At 33.5% G+C, this 16,015-nt stretch overlaps 1 protein-coding gene across 3 annotated transcripts in view; it reads right to left on the bottom strand.

Moving 5' to 3' along the window:
- Positions 1 to 16,015, bottom strand: part of LOC143224752 (terminal uridylyltransferase 7-like) — a 151,415-nt gene that overhangs the window by 61,616 nt on the left and 73,784 nt on the right. For all 3 annotated transcript variants that reach the window (XR_013013431.1, XR_013013432.1, XM_076453026.1), the window contains exons 9-12: positions 15,456 to 15,512; positions 8,474 to 8,636; positions 6,668 to 6,907; positions 201 to 913 (exon numbers count right to left, since the gene is read on the bottom strand). Coding sequence is in view for 1 of the 3 variants with exons in the window: in XM_076453026.1 (XP_076309141.1) it covers positions 201 to 913; positions 6,668 to 6,907; positions 8,474 to 8,636; positions 15,456 to 15,512 (1,173 nt within the window). In the remaining 2 variants the exon portion in view is untranslated. The remainder of the gene's footprint in view (positions 1 to 200; positions 914 to 6,667; positions 6,908 to 8,473; positions 8,637 to 15,455; positions 15,513 to 16,015) is intronic.

Below are 16,015 nucleotides of genomic sequence, written 5' to 3'. Positions count from 1 at the left end.
TTATACAGAGTCTGTTGCAAAAAAGTTAAAAGAGGGGTACTGTAAATATTTAAAAATAGCAGATATAATATGAAAAATCAATCTAATGCAATTCACACTTACAAAAAGTCAATGTAAAATGAGTAGAGATTGAAAAATACATTAAATGATACAGTTTTGAAAATTTCTTTAACATTCAAAATAGCATATTGACTACTTGCCTTCCCATTTGTAAGTGAATCTTTGTAGAATCCAAAGTGATATTCATCAGGTTTCAGACATCGTATAACAGACATAATATGGTCAGGTATCACATATTTCTTTTTTCTTTCATTAAAATGTACACTCATGTTGTCATTATTAACAGATGTGGTTTTGTTGTTGTTTTTCTTTAATGAATCAATATCTTTGTTAACTTCTACAGCTGGTTGGACTTCCTTTTCATAAACACTTTCTTCTACCGAAAACTCCTCTGTTTCATTCATTTGACTTTCACTTGTCTGGCTGTTCAAATTAAGTTTAGTTAAAACTGAAATGACATTATCTAGTGACAGATCTGTGTCTTGATCTTCTAGAAAACTTTCATATGTCACAACCTCTAAATCCTCTGTTTCTCTTTGTTCATGTTTACTATCAGAAAGAGAAGTATCTGTGTCAGAGTCAACTTGCTGCTCCTCAATGTGAATGGGAGTCAAATCATCGTCTAAACTATGATCTTTCTCTAGTGTTTGGTTCCTCTGACTTGTTTGTTCAAATATGTGTTGTGGAATAAGCAATTCTTCAAGAGGCTTACACTGGTCAATGAAGGCTTTTTGTTTAACTGATTCTGAATCCACATTTTCATCATTAAGTTCCTTATCTTGCTGAACTAAGTCAGATGTACTAGGCTCCAGTTCTGCTTTACCAACAATGTTTTGTCTATCCTCTGATAATTCTATATTAAGCCAAATATCATTAACATTTTCAGTAAAAAAAAACAAAACACAATAGTTTAAAATTTATAAAGTACAAAAAATATAAAATTTTAAAAATAGATGCTTTTTTTATTCCTACACCTTTCAATTTTTTTAATTTGAGCCAGAAATGAGTACAGAGTTAACTGCTCAATACTTTTCAGTGTGATTTGTGGTTAGTACTTCTATATAACAGCAGTTAGACAAATGTGCTACTCTAAATAAAAACTTCTTAAAATAAACAGTACTTATTTTCAATTGTTACACTTGAAATACTATAGACTATTTATTATTTCAAGTATTTCATCAATACTAACAATAAGACCCAACAATCTGCACATCTAACATGACTGACAACAGCACGCACAGTTGTTTCTTATCTAAATATGTTATAATTAGAAATACAGATAGATTACATTTAGGTGCTACTTTTATATTTTAGTAAAAAGTATTAATTATGTTTTAAAATGCACAATTGAAAGGCTTAAACATTTTTTTAAATATACACTATATTTTATGCCAGTTCTAAAGGCTTAGAATATTATGCAATGCAGGAAAATTATGTACATCACATGGTTATTTTTATTTTGTGTATTTAATATTTAATATAGCTGGCTCCACCTTCAATAAATGTATTTGGTGAGATTTTTTTAATAAGGAGAATAACTGGATGAAGAAAATGAACTATGATTTGTTTAATTATGTTATCTTCTTTTTCTGCTTGTTACCCTATGCTTTCATGAAAAAAGTACAGTTTTGACTTGTGATGAGATCAATGGTAAGTAATGAAAGACAAGAATGGAAAATAAAACAATAAAAATTAAGTATATATGAAACACAGAGCAATCTATAATTACAAATATAAGTAAAGCAAGATCTGTAAAGATATTCACAAAATCTTAAAATCAATCTAGTGGGATCTAGATCAGTTGTCTTTAGAAGATGCCTGAGGAAAACTTACGGAGAATGACACATTATGGTAGGTGTTCCAGAGGGGAACGTCTGTGGTGACAGTATTTCATCTCTTTCAGAGTATACTTTTTGTCTAGGAAAAAGGAGAAAGAGAAAAGTGAGCCTCATGAGTCAGAGGGATGGGCAGAATAAGGATATGGCTTTCCAAATACTTGCATATAAGAGGATGGAAAGCCAGTATGTGTAGTGTAAATGGTGTGCATTCAGACCAAACACATCTCAACAGTTAGATTTAACTGAACTAACACCACCATGAGAGAAGGACACACCATTCTTGCCATAGTGTGTGTGTGTGTACACCTCAACTTGACTGAACACATACAACTGCCAGAAAATAGCAGGGCATAGTGATTAATTCTCATTGGGACCTTATAGGATAGTCACAGGCTGCAAGAGGAGGGTGCAGTATTATAATGTGTGCTCACCTCAACTGTGTGCAAATGCAAGCCACATGAGAGAGAGTACAACTGGTATATTGGTTTCCTATGCTACACTTGAAAAGGGGGAGAAATTCATGGTGGGGAGATAAAGTCAGAATTCCCATCAGTCTTTCAGCTGTAAAGGCCTTTTACAGGAAACAATGTAACAGGTGACTGCATAGCCCTGTTTTAAAAAGCCAGCAAGCATAAGCTAGAAAAGTAGGGAGAACACTCCCTGGTGCTGGATTTTTCCATGAACATGGATTAGACAGTAGAGAGAGATATAAACATACCATGATGGAATCATTAATCATCTTGTGGAACACTCCATCTTACAGTGGTCATGCATGGAGTCATGGTGCTATCTTTAAGTATATCCTGGGAGGCCAAATCACACACCTGATGGGGTTCCCATAAGCAATAACTGTAATAAGAAAAATGACAGATTCTCACCTGTCTGGAGATGGTGGATAGGCTATAGGATGGTAAACAAATGCAGACAGTAACTTTAAGTAGTTGATACACCCAGATAGTGAAAATAATGGGCCACAAAGGTGTGAAAGGTAATCTATATACCAGCTTGAAGGACTTTGTTCAGCAGTTGTTGGAAAAGAGTAATGTGATGGATCTGATGGAATGAAATGTGAAACAGTTTTTGACCACTGACTCCCAGTGAGGAGTAGACCAAACATAAAATATGACAGACCTAACCTGAAAGAGAAGAAGATATGTTCCTAGAGAAAAAAAATCCCAGAATAAGAAGAGTCAAGATGGGAGCAGGTAAACAGGATATAATTGATTGCTGATGGTCTGGTGAATCATAGAGGTGTAACACAGAAGGAAGATGGAAGCAACAGCAGAGAAGGAACAGGTAATTCTCAAGCAGCTAAAGTGTTAAGGAGGAAGGACCAGCCAGAATAAAGAAGAATATGAGTTATGACAAAGTGTATGGGAAGAGTTTATAGCATAGATATTAAAATGATGGCCACTACAAGCAAGAAGTGAGAGGAAATAGGTTCTAAGAGAAGGGTGATTTAAATTGTAGATTGCTAATGGCTTAAAGGAGTACAGATAAAAGTATGCAGAGGTCCCACTTAGGCATGATAACAAGATGAGGAATTCTATAGAGAAGAAAGGACTAGAAGAAGGAGGAGAGAACTGGAGAAGAAGCTCCTTGCAGCACAGAGAAAAGCAAAATATTGCAGACAAAGCTGCCTTGCAACCAGCAACAGTGGAAACAGCTGATGCACTGTCAAAAACAGGTAAAAATATGGCCAATAGCAGAATGGTGAGGAGGAAATTAGCAATGGATAGACCAACATCAAAATACATGCTACTTATGCTGGTAGATGAACAAAATAGAAGGGCAGCAGGAATGATAAAGGAGAAAATCTACCTGATTGGCAATTCTAGTTCTTCAAGTGATGGGCCAGAGAAATCCAAAACATGAAAGTGGATGGATGATATTTCTTGATGGTGTGTGTGTGTTTTCTTATAGCAAAGCCACATTAAGCTATCTGCTGAGCCCACTGAGGGGAATTGTAACCCTGATTTTAGTATTGTAAATCCATAGACTTATTGCTGTACTAGCAGGGAACTTCCTTGATGGAACAGTGACTTGATGATGAAGTAAGAGAAGGGGATATAGGTGGTAGGGGAAAAGGCAGACAATTGAATATGAAGAGGAAACCAAGGTTGAGCCAGCCAAAGAGGCATCACTAAGAAGATATAACAAGAAGTGATGTGAATCAAGGCCGGTGCCTAAGGTAAAAGAAAAAGAGGTGGGTTTATATATAGGAGAAGATAAGACCAGTTTTGACAAAAAGCACTGATGACCATGGGTAAAGGATAGGGAATGGAAGAGAGAGTTGGCAAAGGCATCAATGAATGGAGTCCTCAAAAGAGAGTACATCGACCAGAAAACCCAAGGATAGAGATAATTTTGTGGACAGCACATAATTCAGCAAAGAAAAAGAAAGTCAACAATTAGGTCCATAATATTTGGTAGATGGCAGGCAGTTAGTTGAACCTGTTGAGAATTGGCCCAATAAAGAAGGTTTAGGGTTTGAAAACAAAGGGTTCTAGATCAGTTAACCCTTGGTAGTTAATATGGGGTGAAAATATAAGAACATGCTTGATGGATTGCCAGAATTTTGAGTGCATTGATGAGGAAAGGGAACCCTTTCTGATGCCATTGCCCAATGTCATTCAGAGGTGCTTTCCAACCTTAGAGGGAACCATCAAGGCAAAGGTGTAGCCTGATTTGGGTGGGGTTAATGAGACACTGATGATGGTATTGGATGAAACTAGCCACCAAGCCAAATCCTTGAATAGAAAAGGAGAAAAGTGACCCATTGGGGTCAAATGTTCCTATGAGTGGTTACACTGATCATGCAAAGACCACTAGAGGAGGTTAATATATGCATAACTGAAAGGGAAAAGAAGTTCCAGTGAATCCATGATCTTCAAAAATGATAGAATCTGTTGCTCAATATGAGTAGGTAGTGAAAAGTTGAGAAAAGCAGCTAGCAAAAGCTCTCAGTTGAATAAGATATTGAGTAGGAGTGAGAAAAAATATGGAAATTTTGATGAGCCACCCGAGATAGGCAGCTTTCCTCAAAAGAATAAAGGTGTAAAGGGAAGATTTTTCTTTTGAGGGTGACAGAAGGAGCCAATAATAGATGTAGTAATGGAATTGCAGACCCAGTCCATTTATAGCAAGTAAGACCTTGACCATATAACTGAAGACTTAGGAGGTGAATGCAATGATGAACAGAAAAGATCTAAACTGGAATATACAATCTCAATGGACAAAATGAAGGAAACATCTTGAGAATGATGCAGTGAGAATATGAAAGACTGTACCTGAAAAGGCATCCACAGTCCAGACAAAAAGGGCCAATGAAAAGAAATAAGTTTTGCAAGCAAAAATGAAGGGCAACTATGAAGTAATTAAGAAAAGAAAGGTTGATAATCAGATGCTTGTGTCTGGTCTTTTTGGGAACTACAAAGAGACAAGAAAAAACTTCAGGGAAAAGTTGTAGACCCTTTCCATGGTCTGTTTTGTGTAACCACCTCTTTCAAAGATTGAAGATAGATGAATTTTGAAGGAGGAAAGGAAATGGATGAGGGTTGAGGGGGGGGAGAGAAAGAGAACTGGAAAGAAAATATATGGGTAAGAATGACAGCAAGTTACCTGTCTGTGGCAAGATATTTAAACCAGAACAGACAGGCCCACACATTACATGAACAAACTTGATAGATACCAATGAGCCTGATGAAACTGATGCTGGGAAGAAGTTAGACAAGTGGAACAGGAAGAACAAGAAGTGATAATTGAAAAATGGGAAACAGAGAAACTGGGTTTAGGTATATAGATGGAAGGTTGAATTTAGGACAGTTTGGAATCTAAATAAGAAAATAAGAAGTGATGATGGGCAGCCTTTGCCCATGATTTTGTAGAACCAAAATAGCCACAAAAACTTGAGAGTGAAAAATAGTGCAAGGCAGAGATCTCATACAAAGGAAGTCTAACCTGGAAAGATCAGAATTTGAATGGGCCATGGTGGAAAAGAGAATCATCTGGAACAGAGTGAAGTGCCTTTAATGTAAAGTGTAAAAAACAAGAGAAAAGAATATTTGAAGAAAGGACAGGAGGTGAAGGTCCCAGATGCATGACTGAATCCACTACCCTATTGAAAATAGCTGTCATATGTTTCACATTCAACATGTTTTCAGTAGCCTTTGTTGAAACTTTACTTGTGTGAGGTAAGAAGTGAAAGATGCAAGATAAAATTTTGAGTTCACAGTTCGAATAAAAAAAGAGAAAATTATCTTCAAACTGCAAAATCTTAAATGAATTGGAAAGAAAAACAAAACATGTCTGATACATTCAGTGCTAAGAGTAAAAAAGTTAAGGAGTTAATAAGCAAAAAGATGTGTCACACTTGTATTGGTGGAGGGCTTTTGCTGCACAATAATGTCATTATGTAGTAGCTTAATCCACAATAAACTCATGAGATCAGATGAGGGTTACTTTAATGCTAATGGCACACAAATCTCTAAGACAGATACCTGGGAAGGATGGCTTAAATTTGTGAAGATGTACAATATTGTCTCAGAATACAACTAACCTGAAACCAAGTGCTGATACCCTGATATACTGCCTTGATCAGAAGCACTGTTGTTTTATTACGAATATTTACATCCATGTTTTCTGAGATTACCAAATCTTTCATTGTCCTTCAGTTCTCAAAACGAAGAATACACTACAAGAATTATTACTATCAAATTATAAACTACAATTTGTCTACCTTTTTGTTCCATATATATATATATCATTACCTTGGATCAGTGCATTAATTGGGGATGTGTCAGATATAGATGCATCATTTTGTTCATCTGTATTCAACTTTGGCTGTTTCGTTCTTGAAGAAATTAGTTCTTGACTTGTAAACAATGGTCCTGAAGCAAGCTGAGGTATTCCAAAATAGGTGTATGCTGCATGAAATCTCTCCTGAATGTACCGAAAAACATGCTGGTTGCTTACAGACCTTGCCAGATTTCGTTTAGTATGGAAAGCATCTAAAAGAAAATCACCATGATCCCATTAAAAATATTTAACACCTGAAACATTTTATTCTGATAAAAACAAAAAAAGATGGCTAAAAAAATCAATTTAATTCTAATCACTAACACTGTCACACAATCTTCCCACTGTTAGAGGTTAACAAATAAAATATATTTACTTTTACAAATCCATATAATAAAATTTACTAATAAGCAGGATGCTTCAGCTTACTGTTTTTGAAAATTAAGTATTTATCATATGAAATACAAATGTTTATTTTGAAAAAGTTGAAAAATCACATTTGATTACCCTTACCCAACTTAAAAAAAAAGGAGAGGGAGAGAAAGAGAGCACTTTTCAAGCATCCTAAGTCAACCTTTTTCTTTTCATTCTTAGATTGTTTGTTTGTTTAGCATTTATTGAGGCAAAGCAACTAGGCTACCTGTGCAAAACAACCAATAAAAAGGTAAAAGAGTAAAAACATTAAAATATGTAAAAAGAATCATACTAAAACAAAACATAATCCAATTTTCAAATTAAAATCTTAAGAGTTAAAAAGACCAATGGCCCTTAAAAATTTAAAAGCATAACTGAGGTGGACAGTGTCACCATGGCTAATAACACTGTCCAATGTCAAGAGTGAACCCACAGTAAAAATATGTACATTTCTGTACAAAGAAAACTGCCAAAGGGTGACTGTATCAGCAGGTTTCACAAAATTTCCTGTAAGAAGAGACACACAGGATAGTAAGAATAAATCAAATTATTTATGTCACCCATATTTGAATGAAAACCTTGACAGTTCACTGGATCAGTGTGTCCATTTTTAGTTACATGGAGAAGAACATGACGGGGAGCCATTCTGTCTTCAACATATATATATTTTTTTCCTTATTGAACAAAGATCTATTGACCTCCATGGATCCTGCCCTGAGTCAAGTAGGCAGATCTCTGTCTGTGGATAAAGAAATCAATAACTGAGGGCACAAATGAATAGTTGTTTTGCTTCTTGGGGTTGCAGGAGATGCAACAGAGGATGGACCTGAGAAAACACCCAAACCTGAAGGAAGTGGAACCAAGCAGTCACTGCAAGGAGTGGTAGGGACAGAGATGGATATAACAATTTTGTTTCCATGCTGAAGTCTTAAGAAACAGACCAGCATTTTCTATAATGTAAGAAACAAGATATAAGTGCCTGTTATAAATTTCAACCTTACTGCAAATACAAATGTAAACAAACCCAAAAATTTTGTTTTCTAGTAAGTTTCTTGAGATTACTGACCCAAGAGGTGGCATTATCAACTGAATTTAAAAGGTGCAATTAACTGTAATGTAGCAAATAGCTGTCAGATTTAAAACTAAAACACAGTACTGAAATCAACAAATATATAATAAATTTTGAGTTTTATCATAAACATTTGACACTTCTATCACATCGCAAATATCAGTTTATTATTCATAGAGAACCCAGAAAAGTATTTTAAAACTATTTATACTACTCAAAATATTAAGATGTACAGAATCTATATAACTCTATAAGCATTTACAAAGATATAATCCTCCAAATGTTTTAAACTAACCCTCAATTGCAAAGTGACGTTTTGCCCAACTCTTCTCGTTCTTCTTAAGGGGAACTTGATGTCGTATAGAAATAACATGCTCCATAGGGAAACTATAGAAACGCAACAGGTTCACCCACAGCTCACCAATACTTTGCTTATTATGGCATGTCCAAACATCAGCCTTCAAATAAAGAAATTATGAAGATAGCTCTTTATATTTAAAATAAAAACACACTGAATGTCTAAAAATGGTTATATATATTTTAAAATTAATAACATTTAAATAAATAAATATAAAAGCATGCAGTAAAATACACATTGCTCTATGTACCTTCAGGCTTTACCTTTTCGTCAATTTATCACTCTAGACCTGGGAAGTGCGCGCATACTCAAACGGCATTCACTGTTTTCATGTTGTTTTATTATTTTCTGTTATTAAGTATAAGAGTATACCATGCTCACTGCAAGTACTAACTGTTTGCATTGTAAGCTCAGGCTTACTACTGAGCCATTAGAGTAAACTGGATTTAATATATATCACAGCAGTCAAAAAGTAACAACTTTAATAGGTGTGGAACACAATTCTCAGAATAATGATCGCACACTATTATTCTATTGTTCATGTATACATTGTTTAATACTTCTAAAACATGTCAATATAATTAATTCTCGTCTGTTGGAAATGAAAATTCTTTAACTTGTTCAGGTATATAAACTGAACAAATCAATTCTTAAAGTGACAAAATCATTTACCATTTCTCTTAAACACATTTGTGTTCTTGATCTTTTTATATCATTACTTAACACATTGTACAGAGGTGGGTCAAGTATGCAAGTCACAACATTTCTACAGAGTTACATTCAAAATTTAATTAACCCTTCTGCTATAGGCTTGGTATAATATACACAAGTTTACCTACACATCTGAACAATAACTTCTGATACAGCATGTGTATCTTCAAAAAATTGGTAGACCTTTAATAAAGATTACAATCATTTTGTACATAAAAAATAAGATTTTTAATGAAATATTCTTACTAAAAATTTGTTTGTGATAATAGAGTCTGTTTCATTACTAGTCTGAGCACAAAGTTATTCCATGTTATGATTAAAAAACTATTCTTCCTTCCAAAATCTCAAATATTATTTTCATAATCCCTAGAATCTCTCAAATACATTTCAAATGTTTTTTTCAATAATACTTTATATTTTTTGTTACTTTCTATACTCTATGTGGGGTCTGTCAATTGACCAACCTCATAACCATCATAAAAAAACAGGAAATAAATAAAATTTATGTTTTTTTGTACCAGAATGACATATTATAACACAAAAATACAAATGTTTAGTCTGAGTACCTTAACTCTCATAACACTATATATTTACTTATATATTTATTTTTTATTATATTGATCTTCCATTCTGAATGCAAGTCAACAAACATGATGACATGACCTCTGACCCAGAGCAAAAGGGTTAAACTACTTTGTCAGCAACAATAAACCTAGTGTTAACACAGTTTATAATCAAATTTTTATATTATCTAAGTATTAATTTAATTTCATAAGGATATATTTAAATTAATTTTTATTCTTCATTTCTCCATCATGAAAGTTTCTGCATTCTGGGTTTTTATTTTGAAATTTTTGTTCTTCCCTTACATAAGTGTCACAATGTCCACCAGTTAGAAATGCCAATTATACAGATAGTTACAAGCTAGAATATAATCTAAAAACCTTCGGCCTTCATTTCTTGAGAAAATAAATTCACCAAATCTATTACAGAATTTCCTCCTAAATTTTCATGCTTTTAAACTCAATTTACTTTTCTCACACTTTCTGGTCAGTGATGTGTGTGTTTTAACCAGTAAAAAGGCAATCTTTAAAAGTTAACATTTTCCAACACTTGAACATTTATTTTCAAAAGATGTTTACCTCTCTTCACATAATAATTTCTTTGATTAGTGTTGTTCTCTACATGCTCAATTTTTGTTCACTATTAGCCTTCAGGTTTCCACCTAGCATCATGTGTTTCTACGTAGTATAGCTGCATTTTAGCATGCAAATGAACATACAGTAACCATCTATCAACAGGAACGTGCCAAACCCTCCTAGTGCAGCTGATTCCCTCTCTGCTGTAGAGCACAGTCATTATTTTGACATTAGGTTAATAAAGAAAAAGAAAAGAGAGACTTGAAGTGGAAAGCATGAGTGAGAGGATGAGTAGATGTAAGTACCTGTTGGAAATACATTTTATGTGCTGAAAACTGTTAACTTCTGATACAATACCTTACACCCACCCATGTGATGTTCATATCCAGAATTCCACTTTTAAAATGGTGGAGAAAGCACTGCAAAAGTTACCTACATGTGCTCTTCAAAAGGTGTTGGAAGAGTACCTATGGAGTGTGATACCTTAAGAATTAGGGTTACATGTGTGGAGGACTGCACCACCTCTGTTTACTCTTTGCCATCTGTAAAGATATGTGTCACTAATCTGGACACAAAAGAAACAAACCCAATCAGCAAATAGGTGTGCCAGATGATGCCCAGTCACTAAGGCATATCAGACAATGTTTGATGGATTAACTCTTGTACAAAACCAGGTGGCATTAGATATGTGTCTTTTGTGGTGGAATGGTCCAGTCCAAAACCAGGTGGCAAAGTATATTTATCTTCTGGTCCATGGTAGGAGGAGAATGATCCCAATTTACACTCACAGAACACCATCACCCTACTCCTGAGTGTGTGGAAGTGGTCACACTTAGAAAGAAGCCTCCATGATCCATCAGTTCAGTGGTTATGAACTGGTAAGTTGGCAAGGATCACCTTACTTCACTAAAAAAAGTGGGGAGTCTGGAGGAACACAACAAGTTAACCCCATCTCATTGTGGTTGTAGACTCACATTCAAAGTTTTATCGAACTACTATTTAATGAATGTATGTCAACAAGTCTGATATAAATTGTAAATTATAATTTAAATATTAGTATAATACATTAGCTAATCTTTTAATTTAAAAGTAAATACTAAAAAAAAGCCTTAAATGTAGATATCCATTTGTCTAGTAGAGTGGTTCAGATTAGATATTTGTGATGTCCAAATACAATGTCTATAGCTCCTTATGAATGATAAACTAAAATTACTGATATTGACAAGATAGAATATAAAATAGTCTGTTTATATCTTTTCTCATTTCTGAGATATCACTACATTTAGTGAATCAAAGAAACTGGCCACATACACTTATTTCCATTTTTGAAAATACTTACTTTTTTACACTGACTTCTGTGATGTGTGAATAACCAGTTGATAGCTCAGAACATCTCCCATGTGGATTTCTGAGCCTTTGCAAAATACTTACATGGGAAACTTATTTTCATGGTAGATTCCAAATGGTAAGGTAAGACTTACTAAGGTTGAAAAATCATATTTTTTAGACCCAAATCCAATTCACTTAGAGTGGATTTTTGTGGTACTGATGCAGTAACTTGCGATTTTTGTTATTTAAATATGCATATTATATTACAAAACCAAAGTGCAAAAAATGATAAGGTTTAGCATATTATGGTAAGCAGCAAGTGAGTACAATGTTCATAACTAGAAGAAATAACCATTTTGTTTATATCTTTATTTACTGTTCTATACTTTAAGAAATTTATAAAAAAAACTTATTAGTAAATAGTAATAAAGTATAATGTACTATAATTGAAATGTGACTGAATTTCACAAAATATTGGTCCACTAGAACACAAACAAGACAGGTCAATTTGTAAAGATCACTTTTGTACTCTCGAATATGATAACATGAATGCACATGTGCTGCATCATCCCAACTTCTTTAATGTTACTGTTAGTCAGATATGACTATAAGGTCAATAAAATAAAAATAAATTTTTATATATGTATAATGTTATAAGAGTTAAGCTATTTACACTAAATATTTGTGGTTTTATGTTATAATTTGTAGTAACTTTAGAAAAAACAGTCATAATTTATATCCATTCCTATTTTTTTTTTATGGTGGTTACAAGGTTTGTCAAATTGATCAAACCTATAAATAGATACAATAGTAAAAATAACATAAAATAGTTTTTTTTTCTAAAACAACATTTAATAATGGAGGATATTGAGAGGCTATAGACTTTGTACGAGATATTTTAATTTTAAATGCAAAATTACTTCACATGTTGGAGAGTTTACTTTAAAAAAACAAAAAACATGAGTATATAATTAATTAATAATTTTGATACTTTATTTGTTAATGCCTTATAATATTTACTGATAATATGCAGAATTTTGTGAAGGTACATTTACATTTTAAAATGTTAAAGTATAGCTACTTTTATGGTTACCTTGGAGAATTTGAGTTAGGTGGAATCCACTCACCCACAGTAGAAGGGTTAAAACTATTCAATGAGTAACCACAAAAACTTTTATTTTGAAAAGCTGGTTAGTCCCAGTGTTTTTAACTAGAACTGAAGGGATGAGCAGCAATCCCAACAATGCTTTACCCACAATAGTTCCTAAGTTATTACTGTCTAAAACAGATATTATTTATGAAGCAATATACCCTAAGGAACATTAAAGTGATTTTGTGGAACTTCTCATCTCATCAGTGAACATTACAGACCCAGAGATGCCAACTATTTCAAATGACTGAGTGTAATTATTGTAGACAGAGCCCTTTCACAGTTTTAGTTTTTTACTTTTGCCAGAAACAAGATAATCTGGTGAACAAGGCCTCTTTTTTTCATCTTTTGAACAATCACATTGATGTTTCTATGCCACTTAGAACACAAGAAATACCCATCTACACCAGTGCTAACTGGCTAAAAAGCACTGATGATGTAACTATGGATTCTCCCACATACCCAGTATGGAGAAGCACCGCACTCAAACTATTGGTAGACGTCGGAGATGCAAATATTTTTTATTATTTCAAGCACAAACATGATTATCACAAGTAGCCATGTGGACTATGTCTTTTATTTATTATCAAAATTTATTTGTATCTCACTAGAAATTTTCTTTTCACCACTTTCAAGCCCTGGGGGAACAATTTATCACTTTATTGTATAGACCTATGTTATATATAATAATTTGGGAGTTGCAACAAGTCGTAATATTTGTCTGTATGAGAGTATAGTCATAATGTATACACCAAAATCATAATGATTACACACAAATTGTAATGGTTGGCATCTCTGCAGACCTTCAAAGGATGCATGGTGTGGAAATGAAAGTTAAGTATCCCAAGACAGGCACCACTTGGCACTGAGAAGAAGCCAGATATGTAGAAATAGGCTACTGTACAGGTAAGATATATAAAAAGAGAACTTGCTCATTCAGAACCAGTAAGGATAAATCAATATTTGGAACAATAATAAATAGCTAGAAGATAAAGAAAACATGCAATGAAAGCAAGAGGGTTAAGTTCATATGCCAGTTTTCACAAATTTCTCTAATGGATGATAGAAGTGGAGCCAGAGAGAGAGCAAGGTTTTTGATTTGGTGAGAGAAGACTTGAAAGAATCAAAGCAAATCTACATGTAATGAAGCGTAGGCTAAATGGATGAAGTTCTGTGGCCATCCCTTGAAAGTAATAGGAGAAATATCTCAGGGAGATTAGAAATTCTAAAGAATAAATGAATGGGAGTATGAACTGTGAAAAGGAACAGAAAAAGCCACAGAAAACAAAACCATATGAATGGGAGAAAGAAAATGATTTAGAACAGAATGAGAATAATACTGAAAAATAGAAAGAAAAAATATATGAAGCAGCAATGGCATACTCAATAAATCTCCTATGGCCATAAGCAAAAAGTAAGAAGAAGGACCTAAGTAAAAGATGGTACAAGGAACATGAGATTAAAAGGTCAAAGAGAGGATACAGTAAAGGGATGGAGAACAGTAGTATTGTCTGTATCATGAAGGATTGCAAAAAAATGAAGACAAATGTGGCAAAAAGTACAAAAAACATAGAAATGAGAAAATCTGAAAATATTAGATGGAACTCCCCAGTAACCAACCATACTTTAAAGCAATAAGTCTTATATGAGCAACAGATAAAACACATTAGGAAATATGGCAACAGAGAAAATTGGATGGAAGAAAACATGAGATAGAGACCAAATATGGAATGTGTACCATTGTTGTGAATAGACAGGAAGTGAAGACAAAGAAATTAAACAAGAAAGAAGAAACTGTACATATATAAAAAAAGTTTAGAATACCTCACTAGTTGGTGTAATGATACTACTGGATGGGAAAGGGTGGAGTGAGGGTGGAAAGGTAAGAAGAGTGACAGAGGTGGAGGAGGAGGAAAACAGAAGGTTGCAAAAGAAGAAACCATCAGTGAGTCAGCCAGAATGGAGTGACCAGGAGGATCCAACATGGAGTGATCAAAATGAAAGAAAACATGAAGGAGAAGATGAGTATGAGAATAGGCATGGAAAGAAAAAAACTGGATCAGTCTTGATGGAATGCATCCCCAAATGAAGCTGTGGTAGGAGGAATAAGGGTATAGTAAAGAGAAGAAGGGTGTTGAGAAGAGTGGCAAAAACATCAAGAACAAAAGTATCAGATGAAAGACCAGTCACTTTAACACCAAAGGTATATCTAGGCAGGTCTCAAGGGATGATCCACAAAGAGACTTAAGGCACCAAGGATAAAACAAGCTATTAAACTTACTTGTAGAGAATAGGTCCAGGAAAGGAGGTCAGTAGTGTAGAAACAAGAAAGGTGAGATAAAGTGTCCTCCTAAGGACTGATAAAGGAAACAGTTGTATGCATGTTGGCTGTATATATGATTAAGTAATATCTATGAACTATCTCAAAAAAATCCTAAATTCAATGTACTGCCAAAAGACACCCTGACACAACATTAATATTTACTAATAGAAACATTCATATCATCCTTTTTTTTTTAAAAAAAATCTACTTTTACAAAAAATAAAATAAAAATTATTGCTATGTGTAATGGATGAAAAAGAAACCAACCATTTTGGATGGCTGCAGATATGTCTCACTTTCTGATGACACCTTTCCTGGTTTTTGCTAAAGAAAAAAAACAACAACAACAACAAGCAAATCAAATAAACTACTTGAATAACATATAATTATTATTCTATTATATTTTAAATGAAGTTGTAATGCCAAATTAAAGATGAACCACACTTAAATGAAATTAATGCAAAATTTCTATTCATAAAGAGTTTCACTTTAGTAATTCTTTGGTATATATTATTTTTGTATTTAGTGTTTGAAAGATGCTAATAAAGAATAAAAGTTTTACAATGTAAATTGTAAGCTGTTCTTTCTAGGGATTAATCAGAGTAAGATAGAAATGAGATAGACAATTATAAACTGATACTTAATTAAATATATAAATTATTTTAAAAATTAATCTTAATGTTTTTCAAGATTTATTAATCTGTGATAGCCTTTAAAACTGAAATGCAAATTTGCATTGCTCAATTACATTACTTGTATATATTTTTCTTCCTAAGGCATTCAAGAACAAAATAAAAATAATTTTTGTTACAATGTTATACTGTAAT

The sequence above is a fragment of the Tachypleus tridentatus genome, chromosome 1, assembly GCF_004210375.1.
Source record: "Tachypleus tridentatus isolate NWPU-2018 chromosome 1, ASM421037v1, whole genome shotgun sequence".
NCBI classification, from domain to species: Eukaryota; Metazoa; Arthropoda; class Merostomata; order Xiphosura; family Limulidae; genus Tachypleus; species Tachypleus tridentatus.
This window is presented reverse-complemented; position numbering and strand designations above follow the sequence as displayed.